At 37.1% G+C, this 13,385-nt stretch overlaps 1 protein-coding gene across 1 annotated transcript; it reads left to right on the forward strand.

The window, feature by feature from the left end:
• The first annotated feature begins 9,732 nt into the window (after positions 1-9,732).
• On the forward strand, positions 9,733-12,081 carry hoxb13a (homeobox B13a). Its single transcript, XM_076996893.1, has 2 exons — positions 9,733-10,492; positions 10,852-12,081. The coding sequence occupies exons 1-2, from the start codon at positions 9,826-9,828 to the stop codon at positions 11,097-11,099; spliced, it is 915 nt and encodes a 304-aa protein (XP_076853008.1). The 5' UTR covers positions 9,733-9,825; the 3' UTR covers positions 11,100-12,081.
• Positions 12,082-13,385: the final 1,304 nt, after the last annotated feature.

A 13,385-nucleotide genomic window follows, 5' to 3' on the forward strand; every position in this document is an offset into this window, starting at 1 on the left:
TGATTAATTTAAGCACAATTCATTAGGTTATGACGATGTCGAATGTAAGTTGAATATAATTACCTTAGCGGTCACTAAAATGCAGTTATTTCACGGTTCTTGCTTTGAAGATTGATAAGCGAAATTATCTTAGCCCATCTTAGATGCCTACTGTCAGTGGGCGTGGAGGTCATTTTATTGGGCACGATAACGTTGCAGCACTTTGAAGATATTCCACTTTTGGTCTAAATAATTATCTAAACTAAATAAGTACTAAATCATTTTTACATTATTTTCTCAGAGATTAATGTTGCTATAGCCTTCTGGGAATTGTTGGGTTTTGTAATGAGATGTTAAATCATATCCTGGTAGATGAAAGCACAGTCCCATGTTGACATGGGTAATCAGATGTAGGCTAATGGTCTCCACTCATCCTACTGGTGTCTCAGTGAGAAACCTCTAACATTTACTTAACATTTTTTGACCTATTTTTTGTGTTTAGTCTGTAAGTGCAACAAAATGTACCATATCAACAGGCCTACCCAGGAGGCCTGCTCAATTACCTCACCTAACTCATCAAACTGCAATTTGCTCTCATTCCTTTTGCTGGTATGGAAGTCACCCGTGTCTCTTCACTGAAACTGAATTTTCTTCATTTATTGACATTTGGCTACTATCCATTGGTATGCTGGTGAAACTTAACCAGATGTGTTCTATCACCCTTAACTGCTTATTCTTGTGGTGGCTTAGCTATTTTAGACACGCAAAGAGGTGTGGCAAGGCGAAATAACTTTCTGGCAATATTTATACCAATATTTATACCAGATTTATATTTAGGATAATATCTTACATCTGCCTGCTTAGGCATTGGTATAAACAATGCACAGCGGTGCTAAGAAATAAGTCACTGGTGGGCATACACTGACATCTTAAGATATGATTTATGCGGAATCAAGATTATGACCCTTAACACCTGTACTGTAGGTAATAATATTGTTATGTTATATTATAATAACGGTATATCTAGACTACGGTTAATGTATTGCAAGCTTCAATTACAACTGGGAGTTGCTTTGGTATAGTTTAACCAAATGCAATATGCATTCGTCACAGTTTAAACGACGTGGAATCTTTGTTGTTCGATTATTAGGTCACTAAATTATTAAATTCGTCAACGAGCCAACAGAAATATGTTCTAAATTCACCCGATTAATTCACAATGCCGGCTTTACTCTAACTATAAAATTGTTAAATTAATTAATTCTCAGATATGTAATTAATAATAAATTGAATGTTTATTATTTTCCCGAGTAATTACGTTAGTTGAATGAGAATTTTCTATAATATTTTGCACACCTAACATTTAACGGGCGTATAGGTTCGTCAATAGTTGACATGCAATTTCCTAATATTTTTGCGCTTTGATGAGCTAATTTTAATGAACTTTACATACGTTAACAAAATGAATGTTTGATACAAACCTTGCAGTCTGTGTCCCATGTTGTGATCGGACAAAATCAAGTACTCACCTAATAATTAACTCTAGTTTAGGCGAGCCCTGTCACAAACCAATCCTGATAGCTGGTAAAGACGTACTGTATGATCAACTTGTACTGTACTGTCAAGTATCATAATTATACTCTATGGCGTGATAATAACATTCAGATTGCAGGTGTTTATAGACGGGAAGGTTTATAGATGGAACAGCTATTTTTCTATTCATTTATCAAATGATCAAATCAAATATAGATCAAAAGATCAAATATAGAGAAAGATCAAATATATATAGATCTCTATATTTGAAAAAGATCAAATATAGAGATCCAATCAGTGTTTAATAACATGGTATGGGGCTAATGTACTTTCTTGCGCGTTGTCATTGTGCATTACGCCCAGGCGAGTAACTTTTGGTACCACAAGAAGCCCATAGGAGCATCGCGTGCGTCCTGTAAATTCCCACAATCACTACTGTAAATTCCCACCATTATGTGGCCGAATAAAGACTATGGTCGCTTCTCGAAGAATAATTAAAAATCGCACTTTGTTCTTTTCTTTGTTTATTGCTTGCAGAACAAATATTGAAACTGGGAAAGGTTTTTAGTAATGGACAAGACATTTTATACCCACTTTCTTAAGTGCTTTAACGTGCCGCTGTATTTAGCAAATGATGGTCTAATTCAGTGGAGCATACATTTCATTTATTCCGAAAAACATGTCCAGTAATTTCCAGTTTGTTCCGTGATTTTGTAAGTTTATAATGCCCAGTAATTAAAACGAATACAGATCGTTATAATTCATCCACCGCTTTTACAGAGCCAGCTCAAAACTAGTAAAATGGCTCTTTATCAATGACAACTGGACATATCTCTCATATTACATGACGTTAAAGACCATTACCAGAGTAGTCCCAAACTTTGTACAAACTCTGTTGACACTTTAGATGAAATATGAATATGTATATCCTAGATCTTATCATACGTGGTACGCATATGTACGCATCAGGTCAGACGGTATCAATTATTGAGGCAACGTCGTCTATTATTGGCTAGAAGATTCTAGAAATATTTTGCTCCAATCCAGGAAGGTAGTAGCATTGTCAATATGAAAAGTCACTTTATTCACAACTACATCGTAAATGTAGATTAGTCTTAATATTACCACATCAGATGACTCTAATAGTTTATTTTTGACATTGTCTTTCGTATTAACGTATTCTTATTATATTATTCTTGTTCTTAACACACCAATCATAACCTGATGCACGTCATCTATGCCAACCTGTTTTCACTAATCGCCGAATAACTAGTAGGCCTATTTAATAACCGAATAACTAGTGGGCCTATTTAATAACCGAATAACTAGCAGGCCTATTTAATAACAGAATAACTAGCAGGCCTATCTAATAACCGAATAACTAGTAGGCATATTTAATAACCGCATAACTAACAGGCCATAACTAGTAGGCCTATTTAAATTGCTTTAAATCGCTTACTTAACTCGTGCGGTACATCGGAAAGTTATTTGATGGCATGTGAATATACGATTATGAGCAATGCGAACACAGCACTGGGGTGATGGATTTCGTTTTGGCCGTTATTTAATGTATAAGGCAAGATTTGGAAAGCTGCCCTCACAGGCTGTGAAAGCTGTTGGGACTTTATCTAAATTGCAGATATAGTACCAGCACATCTTACTGAAGGTTTCGCCATTTTTATTATTATTATATAGAATTTAAGTTTAATTCTTACATTTTAATACATTAATTATGTCATTTAATATTTTATACATTACCTTTGGTCTCACTTTTCTGACTTTGCTTTATATACTATTCAGTTCTACAGCATTCTTTTAACACTGAGGAATAATCCTTTTATTAATGTCATGAAAATCTGTTTTAATTTCTGTTTATGGCTTGCATTTATGAGTGACCTTCTCTCAGCATATTCAGCACACTAAACTGGTCCAAATGCATTTAATTAACATTGGTTTAATTAAATGAGTGTGAGTGTGTGAGTGTGAAAATGAAAGAAGCAGGCATGTAAAAGGAGATAGGGAAGGTGAACATTTAATATAAAGAAGTTTTATTGGCTTTTCAATCTGGAAAATCAATATATGTTAGTAGTTAAAAGAATTTAAGAGTAAAGGCATAGCTGCTTGTAAGAGTGCCATCAGTGGAACTGCATGCACAATTTGTAAAAATGCATCTGCAATATGAAAACATACATGTGCAATATATAAAAAAACATGTAATATATGTAACATGCATGAAATATATGTAACATGCCTGTACCTTGTGTTGTATGCACAACAGAAAAATACAAACAAAGAGAAATTGCAGCACAGATACATGTGTCTTTTAACACTGGCTGTGGATTCTTTGAAGATGACACACTCCATGATGTGTTTTATTATGTTAGAGTATCTGTTGGATGACCTTTCAAGGTTAGAAATGATCCAAGAGGTTGCAATTCCACACATCCATGTACATAGTACATAGACAATATGCAATGTGTATTAGGGAACCTTTAATAAAATTCAAATGTTGGCACTTGGATGGATGCAATTGTATTTGCTCTTCCCCTGCAATGGCATCTGTAATGTATCCAAGACAGATATCCATTTATATCCATTTATGTCTGTATATCTTCGTCTTCTCTTTTACTACCCCATCAATGTTTCATGTTGTCCCCTAAAATAGTCCACATTTTTGTATCATTGTCATATTTTTTATTTTTTGCTTTCTGTATCCTCTCAGCAAGCAAGATTCACTTGTGTTTTAGAGTTTGGTGAACTGCATGTACAGTAACTCTTGTTATATTCACATGACCTCTTCATCAGTACTGCAAGTTGGAACACTGGAATGAAAAAAAAAAATAGTTTGTCTGGTTTACTGATTTAGGTCATTTAAATCACTGATTTATTAGTTCTTTTTAAAGCAATAATACACTGTACCTGATTATAGATGAGGAAAAAATTCTTGGGCTGATTATAATACTTTTAAAAATGACACTTGTCTACACTAGCTGCAGTGCACACACACTTTGCCTCTTCTTTTTCTTCCACTCTCTTCCACTCTGAGTTCATTAGGTTTCAGATACAAACCACAAGAAGGTAGAATGACTGGCTTTATATATATCGTCCTATATACCTTTAATATCTGAGGTATATGTTGTTTGTCATCTGTAAAACATTGTAATCCAAGGAAGATGGACACATTTGTCTCAGTTGTCTACTCTTTTAATGAACAGGGGTGAGTTTCCCGAAACGTTCTTAGCGCTAAGTACTTCTTAACCTCGTACGTTTCATACAAGGTTACAAAGTACTTAGCGCTACGAACGTTTCGGGAAACTCCCCCCAGTAGATTTTTCATGTACTCAGTTTTAGGGTGTTGAACAGTACTGCAAATTTCAAACTGTGCTATGCTCAATTTTTAGTTATGGTTCCATAGTGAGTTTCCTAAAAAGCATCTAAGTTGAAAAGTTATCACATTACTGAGTAGTGACTCACTTTTAACATTATTCCCAATATTTACATAATAATTCGTATACACTACTTTAATATTACTTACTTTACGTAATATGCCTTAAGTCCAACAGAAAAGAAGTACTTTTAAAAAGTTTAGTTTTTTAAAACATTTAATCAGAGTTTCATAATGCAGCTAGCATAAACGTACTGGACTCCAAGGAGTTTTCAGAAGTGCGTTTGTCCCTCTGCGTTAGCTGTCCCACATTCCCTCTCTCTATTGCCTTCCTGGTTTCCTGGCATTGCCAAATACACCCATAAAAATGGCACATAGCACATGTGTTGTCCATCTTGTCCTCAGGGAACCCCAGCCACACCAGTCTGTCTTGTTGCACTTTATCATGAGTCTGATTCAAATAATCAAGGGCTGCATGTAAAAACCTCCTAGCTTGGAGTAATTACAGACACTCTCCGTGGGGATGGATTTGAAAACCTCTGTCAAATGTCCGCGCATGTGTAACATAATCAAACAGGAAGTCTGAGGAACAGGGAAAATATCATCACCGATTCAAAGTGTGAAAGCAGACAGGTGCCATCCTCCTCTTCATCCAAGCCTTCGTCATGTTTCATGCCCATTGTTTCCAATGCTGTCACCATCTAAATATTGTTGATCTAATGCCAAATTGAACTGATGTGTTAACAAATAGAAGCCTTATGAGAGTGAAGATATTTAGTAGACCAGAGAAGAGTTCCGTCAGCAGCTTTAACACTGACCCGTGTTCAACATTCAGTATTGTTCTTATTTGGACATGTAACACAGTAGACAGTGCAGTTTTGGCTTTAAAACTTTTCATTTTGAGTTTCCATCCATCTCGGAACAGGTTTGAAATATTGTTTGATGCAAGAAATGCTCAACATGACAATCTAGAATATACCATTACTTTATCCACAGATTGTTTTTGTGCTAATGTTATTGTATGATTTGAAGTTATAATACGCCAACAGAACTGTGTCAGTATTTAGGGAAAGGACAAACAGTATCTGATAAGTTGCATTAACTGATGCCTAGAATTAGCCTAAACCAGTCCTATATACATTTAATTAGTTCATCATTCCTAATTTTTCCACTCTATTTTGTGGTTAAGTCAATTGAATCATCAGTCAGCTCTGTTGTGAACTTGAATAGAGTCTTAAAATTTGTAATTGAATTCTAGATGAACGAATATGAATATGTTGATGAACAAATTTATTTATCTAAACTGTTGAATACAGTGCATAGAATGACATAATCATGGTTTCATGGCAGATAAAAATGTTAAAATATTTCATAAATGTTGAATAAATCTTATATAGTTATTCCACACTATTATATCATTACTGATATGTAGAGTTCACTTGCATTGCCTTTTTCATGCACAGTAATGCAGGTTCTTGTTGTCAAATTATGAAATAAAACGTTGAATCGAAAATTTATGTAATGTGAAAAAGTTATGTGAACGTTAAAGTTATGTGAACAGCTCCTGTACTTTTACAATATGCAACTGCGTGAAATCCACATGCCATAGTGTATTGTCTAGTAATTTTTATTCAGATATTTTAATACGCCATACGCAAAGCTTTTTCCTGAAAACATTTGATCACAATTAAGAACGTCTCGTGAATGTTACTCGAGAATGTTCTCGAGAATGTTACCGCTCAGCTTTAACTGTCAATCAATCACTATATTTGTAAATATAAAGAAATCCACGTTCCTCGTGTTTTTGCGAATTGGTGGTCAGTGCAGTTAACATTATGAATCGGAAGGGAAAAAATTGCTTATAAGAATGTTAAAATCTCAATTTGTCCATTTACCCATCTGTGCAGTTAGAACACACACAAACACAAACACACACACACACACACACACACACACACACACACACACACACACACACACACACACACACACACACAAACACACACACACACACACACACACACACACTAGTGATTACTAGGGGGCTGTGGTGCCCATGTGCCCAGAGTGGTGGGCAGGCCAAGCCCGGCACTCAGGGAGCAGTTGGGGTTAGGGGCCTTGCTCAAGGACACCTCAGTCATGGCTTCAGGCCTGGCATCTTCATGCTTAATGTCTTAGCCATTTAAATGTCGTCTGATAGTTCCACGATTCTGTTTAAGTGTTAAATGGCAATATTAAGAAACTAAATATTGTAATTAAAGCTACTGTAAATATACTTTTACATGTATTTTTAAATGAACACAATTATATCACTCTTGCGATTACTAAAAACAGATGCAAATTCACTCTTAAATAGTGTATCTTGCATATTTAATCATCAGCCCACCGAGAATAGCATTTATAGCTGCAGAAGTTTTGTAGCGTATAGCAATGTAGCCTATAGCTATACGTCAGTCAGGATCACCTTGTGCATAACATTACAATAACATTCAGTATTAGTCATGTAGTCAAAAACAGGTAAAGGATTTGTGATGCAAATGTTGCACGTTTGTGTTTGCTTCTCCAATTTAAGTGTAAAAAGAGTACGTGCTAATTCTGCACAAAGGTTTACGTCGTAGCGTAATCATTTGGCTGCGCACCAAAGCTGTCCACGCCACTTACATAAACTTTACATAACGAGAAACGACTGCCTGAAACGACTACCTTAATAATAGATATCAAACTTACCTCGTTTTTTTCCTGACGAATGCTTAGTTTCAAAGTTGTTGGGTGCTTTATTTCAGTATAGAAAGTCTTGAAACACCAGTGATATATAACCTACTTAGCTTAAAATGGACTCAGTATGAAGCTTTACGAGTGGGCAGGACGTTTAGCAATAAGATCATTATAAGGCATTTCCTGGTACAGTAGCCGCCTTGCGCGAGCAACGCGTGCCTCGAGGCAGCTTAGTGTCCAGAACAGAAACATTCTTGTCCTTTCGCGATTGAATTGAAGTTAAACAATGAGATGTGCAATTACACAATTTTCGATTAAAACGTTATTATGTTTATCATCTGCCAACTGAATTCGGTGGTCTAGTTTTCGCTGGTGTAGATCGTTTAAGGTGGTGGGAGTGGAGTGTGTTGGGGTGGGGTGTTTCTGTGACCATCAGGTTTCTGCCTTCACTTTGTATGCCTGTGGCATGCCAGGCACAGACCTGCGGCCTTGAACTTGGACAGTTTGCTTAAGGAGGGACTACTGTCTATGGCTGCTTTCTGAACAAGGCCTTCAGTCACTTTAAACTTGGCCTTGACCTTGAAGGCCCCGCCTCACCTGTAAACAACGACCGTCTGGGTGTCTGGCAGTGCGCGCGAAGAGAGGGTTCCTGCTTAAGCCTTTGAGAATATTCCAGACTCACAAAAAAAAAAAAAAAAAAAAAAAAACAGGACTGTTTAAAAAGTTAGTTCAATTTAGATCAACATTTTGTCGTCAGTCAAACATGGCTGATCTAAAAATGCGTAGATTAATAAGCTCATTCGATTCAAAAGTCTATAGCCCACCGGTAATGATCATTAATGCCGCCGATCCTGTATCTTACACAAAATACCATCTAACACAAAAGGGCCATGCATGTATGCGTGTACAATAGGCCTGTGCATTTTCTTTGTTGTAGCCTACATATTAATGTGTAAAAGATCAGTAAAGATATAATGCCATTTCACACTTAAACAGAATCGTGGAACTATCAGACGACATTTTAATGGCTAAGACATTAATTACCTCAAGACCACAATTGGCTGACACCTGCATGTGTTATTGTAGAAACAATTTAGATATATTGGCCACATAAGTCTGAAACCGCCGCTTACAATTTGCAGTAGGCATTCTATGCAGACTAGCCTGTTCTACAAGCGCTATTCCTTAACCTTAATAAAGTCCACTCACAGACATGCAAGATTTTTCACTTGGCATATGAAATGCAGTTAGCTTTTAGTTATCATTTAAAAACGTGCATTAAGCTATTTGTACCTTAGAGACCGTCGGAAAATAATTTTGGAGGGACGGAATAGTGAACTCGCATAAAGCTTCACATTGAACCTTTATTTGAAATGTTTCTTTTAATGGCGTATTTGGATTCTAATAAATACGTCATTAATTAAACCCGTTTGTGAAGGTCTACTTTGTGTTTATATGGCGATAATAAAAAAGTTATACATTTGAAACTGCCAATTCATGGTGTCATACGTTGGTAGCGATATATGAAGTATTCATAAATACTACTGGTCAGTTATTGACAAAATCTAAGAACAATTTTGGTGTTTATTTTGTGGGTAAATCATTTCTAGGGGATGATCAAATAGTATGGAATATTATGCAAATATAATCAACTCTTGCTTTCAAAATTGAGCATCCACCGATTCGCCTTTGTTTTTCTCTGGGTCCATGCTGGAATTATATTTAATGGCCACGTTATTAATGCATTTCAAAATATTACAATATGCTTATTCACGATAATAATTCCATCCTAATCAGAACTTGGGTAAAACAAAAAACTACGACTGCTCTACTAACGAGACATTTGCTCTTGGACGCTGCTCCAATAAAACACTGATTTAGGCAATGAAAACAGTAGAGTGGACAGAGAAAAAAACGGACAGATGCTTGTTAATATATAAAAAACAGATAACTGTACAAACTGAGATGCTGCAGGTCCGCCTCAGTTTTTCTGGGATAGACCAGCAAGACCAAAAACAATAACAAAAATGAACTAAGCTTCCCCTGCCGGGGTTAATTTTGTGTATCACGTGATGTGTCTGTCATCCAATGAATACTCGACCAGTCCAGACTTTACTCCATTGCGTCAATGCAGTTGTGTCAATGTAAGCGTGTGTCCTGCTCCGTACTCAAGTCTTTGCGCGATAATTCTCCGTCTGAATGGTAAGCGTGCTATGACCTCCTCCTTGGTGCTGAATCCTCGTTGGGCGGATACTGTAATGTTTGTATACGAAAACAACTTGGATGAGATAAATAAGAACATGGAAGGTCTGGTTGGGAGCGGCACTTTCGCGGCCAATCAGTGCAGGAATCTGATGACACATTCGGCTCTGAGTGGCCATCCTTCCAGCCTTGTGCACGGTTCCAGCTACCCCACCGTGGACGTTTCGGCTACCAGTGCAGCAGAAGCGAGCAAGCAATGCACGCCATGTCCGACGGTTCCCCAGGCTTCGTCCACCGGTCCTATACCTTATGGCTACTTTGGCAATAGCTATTATCCATGCAGAATGGGGCGGGGTTCGCTCAAGTCCTGCACCCAACCGAGCGCACTTAGCTACTCTGCAGAGAAATATATGGACACCCCGGTGACGTCTGAAGAATATCCCAGCAGGCCCAAAGAGTTCGCCTTATACCATGGCTATCACAGTCCTTATCAGTCTATGGCCAGCTACTTGGACGTGTCGGTGGTACAGACGCTAGGAACCGGAGAACCGCGGCACGACAGTCTTCTTCCAATGGATGGTTACCAACCCTGGGCTTTGACTAATGGATGGGGCGGTCAAATGTACTGCTCCAAAGATCAGAGCCAAGCAGGGCATCTGTGGAAATCCGCATTAGCCGGTATATATAACTTATTTTACACAACATGCAATTACATTTCATATCAAATTTAAACAGCCCAATAAATAGTCACATTTTTATAAGAGAATACAGGGACGTGTTTAGTCGCTTTAATCTCAATATACTACGTGGTCGAACTTGTCTTGCTGTGTATTTGCGTACGATCAAAACGTTAATTCGATCATTCTTGCCTTTGTTTTATAGTTTCAAGAATTCGTTTGCGTCTTACTCTTTCACAACAAAAATAGAATTCGTCGAATGTGAATCGTGTTAATGTAAACTGTGAGGATGAGTCCCGTGTTTTGTAATTAATAGACAAGCACCTAGTCCATCAGTAATATCGCTGTTATTCGTTCCAGATGTTGTGTCCCACCAACATGACGGGGGCTCTTTCCGCCGCGGGAGGAAGAAGAGGATACCGTACACCAAAGTACAGCTAAAAGAACTGGAAAAAGAGTACGCAGCCAGCAAATTTATCACGAAAGACAAGAGGAGAAAGATTTCCGCGGTAACCAACTTGTCCGAAAGGCAGATCACGATCTGGTTTCAAAACAGGAGGGTAAAGGAAAAGAAATTTGTTGCCAAAGTTAAGAGCACTACGCCATAGTGCGGATCTGAGCAACCAGGCATTTTCTCCGAGACTTCAGATGGAAGACACATATCGACTTGATTTTTTAAAGATCCTGGGTTCTTTGTGCTCCGTGGATCTCGAGCGAATCGATGGATGGAATAAAATAAGATAGGATGAAGGATTTTAAACGAGAACTATACGCCTGTAAATTTCCGTGCCTGCCTGTAACGTTGTATTCGATCGAAGTTGTGTTTTACATGGATTTTATAGGCTAAATCTTGAACATGTTGGCATTGTTCATGCAGTAGTATTATTTACACTATGCCAATCAATATTCCCTATAACTATTATGTCGCTTGTAAGACAGAATGAAATATATGAAATATAGAAATGCTTAAAACTAAACTCTCATTTATGGGCTTTAGGAATTGCTTGAGTAGATTTATCTTACTTTTTTACTTCAGGATTGCAAGTATGGTTAATATAAATACGTTACAATATGAATTATAACTGTCCCATCCACAGACCTCTCAGTCATATTAACCTAATACAGAGATAAATAAATAAATTATGTTTTACATTTATGAGATTATGTTGAATACATTAAAATCATAGCAAACTTGTTTATCTTACAGTTCAGTTATCAAATATGATTTACTGTACTGACTAAAAACAATAAGTGTTGTCCTGTAAATGTAATATTTGCTTGCATGTTAATTGCAATCTAATTAGAATGCTATTAGTGCTTGAACCATCTTCATGATAAGTGGAATGAATTGGCCTCCCACGTCATTGCATTTTTAATATTTTGTAACTAAATTCTGACAATATTTGAAAAGGCACAGTTTTACTGTGTTTTACTGTGGCGCAGTTTTACTGTGTTTTTTCCACAGTTTTATCTTGCAATGTCTTCAACATATTTGGATGACATTTCAGTTATCAAAATGTTAATTGTGTATATGTATCCTGGCTGTTTTTTCAGAGCCATAAATAAAGATTTGAGCTCTAATATGCAAAACGCATGATCCGAAATGTTCCTCTACCCGGCTGGAGCGCGGGGGCTGAGCTCGGGGTGTTTTGGTGTGGGCTGGGGGGAAGAAGCTCACGACTTGTAGACAGACATACTAAATCAGCACATGACCTTGACCTTGAAAGTCAATTGCTCTTCAGATAAGAGGTGAGACGTCATTTTTACGAAACTACGAATATAAACTATTGCATTGCTCAAATATGGCAACGTAGTTTCCTCATGAGTGCATGACTTTTACAGACCTTTTTTTCGCCAGCGGGGAGCATGTTGGGATGTGATTACTCTTCATTTTCCTTTCACGAAATGAAATGCTGATTATGTATTCTCGGCTTCTTACCTTGACGAACACTTTATAGTGTTTTAAACATTGAGTTGAAAGACATAAATATCTTCCTTTTGTGTATCTCATTCAAGTTAACAGATTTATGACCGATGATCTACTTTATAATTGCCCGCAGGCGTAAATTACGTTCCTGTCCGAGTCCAAAGCATTTAATTGGGTCATAGCAGTGACACGACGTGCCGCCATGCACGGGTCTGGATTAGAGCACGTCCAGTATTACTCACTATCTTCATATCATCACCGTAGCATCATCCTGCTTCAACTGGTCTGCTTACACTGAGAGCAGGTTCTCATGTTCCTGATAAATGTTCTTCACCTAAACCCGTGCAATTATGGACTTTGATAACATTAATTTGAACCCAAAGACAAATTCGGAAATTATGTGTAATAATCCATGACGGTATTTTTCAAAAGTATCATGTTTCTAATGACTGTAAATATGTGTTGACATAAACAAATACAACCACGTAAACAATCATGTGCTGGAGTGCCATTGGTCTCTAAGATTCTCATAAATTACACAACATATTTATGGTGAGACTTAACTAGTCACCATAAACGTGGATAGTTTGTAGACATTTTAACTGACACTTCTCGCCTCCTTATTTAATATTTTATCCAACCACACTTACACACAGACTTTTAAAACAACATAAAATGTTTGAAATCACACAAAGCCTCTAAATCAAATGTCTGACTTTTTGTTAAGATAAATGTCCGTTTCACAGGGCCAGAAACACTATGTGAAAACATGAACCATTATCACAGCAATAATAAAATTGAATACTGAAATCGTGCGTGAATAGCCTACCTCATGAACATCAAAGTTTTTTTTTATATCCTTTATTTGCATTACACATACTTGTAACCTATCCCTAGCAACTCGTGGGGTATTGACCGCACAAAGGCACGAATGTAGACGTGAATTCACCCGTAGTCTGCCGACAGA

The sequence above is a fragment of the Brachyhypopomus gauderio genome, chromosome 2 (genome assembly GCF_052324685.1).
Source record: "Brachyhypopomus gauderio isolate BG-103 chromosome 2, BGAUD_0.2, whole genome shotgun sequence".
In the NCBI taxonomy this organism is placed as follows: Eukaryota; Metazoa; Chordata; class Actinopteri; order Gymnotiformes; family Hypopomidae; genus Brachyhypopomus; species Brachyhypopomus gauderio.

Excerpts from the sequence above, each read along its gene's own strand:
- hoxb13a (XM_076996893.1), top strand. The coding sequence starts at position 9,826 with ATGACCTCCTCCTTGGTGCTGAATCCTCGTTGGGCGGATACTGTAATG. Across the intron at positions 10,493-10,851 it reads GTGGAAATCCGCATTAGCCG|ATGTTGTGTCCCACCAACAT; the intron begins GTATATATAACT and ends TATTCGTTCCAG.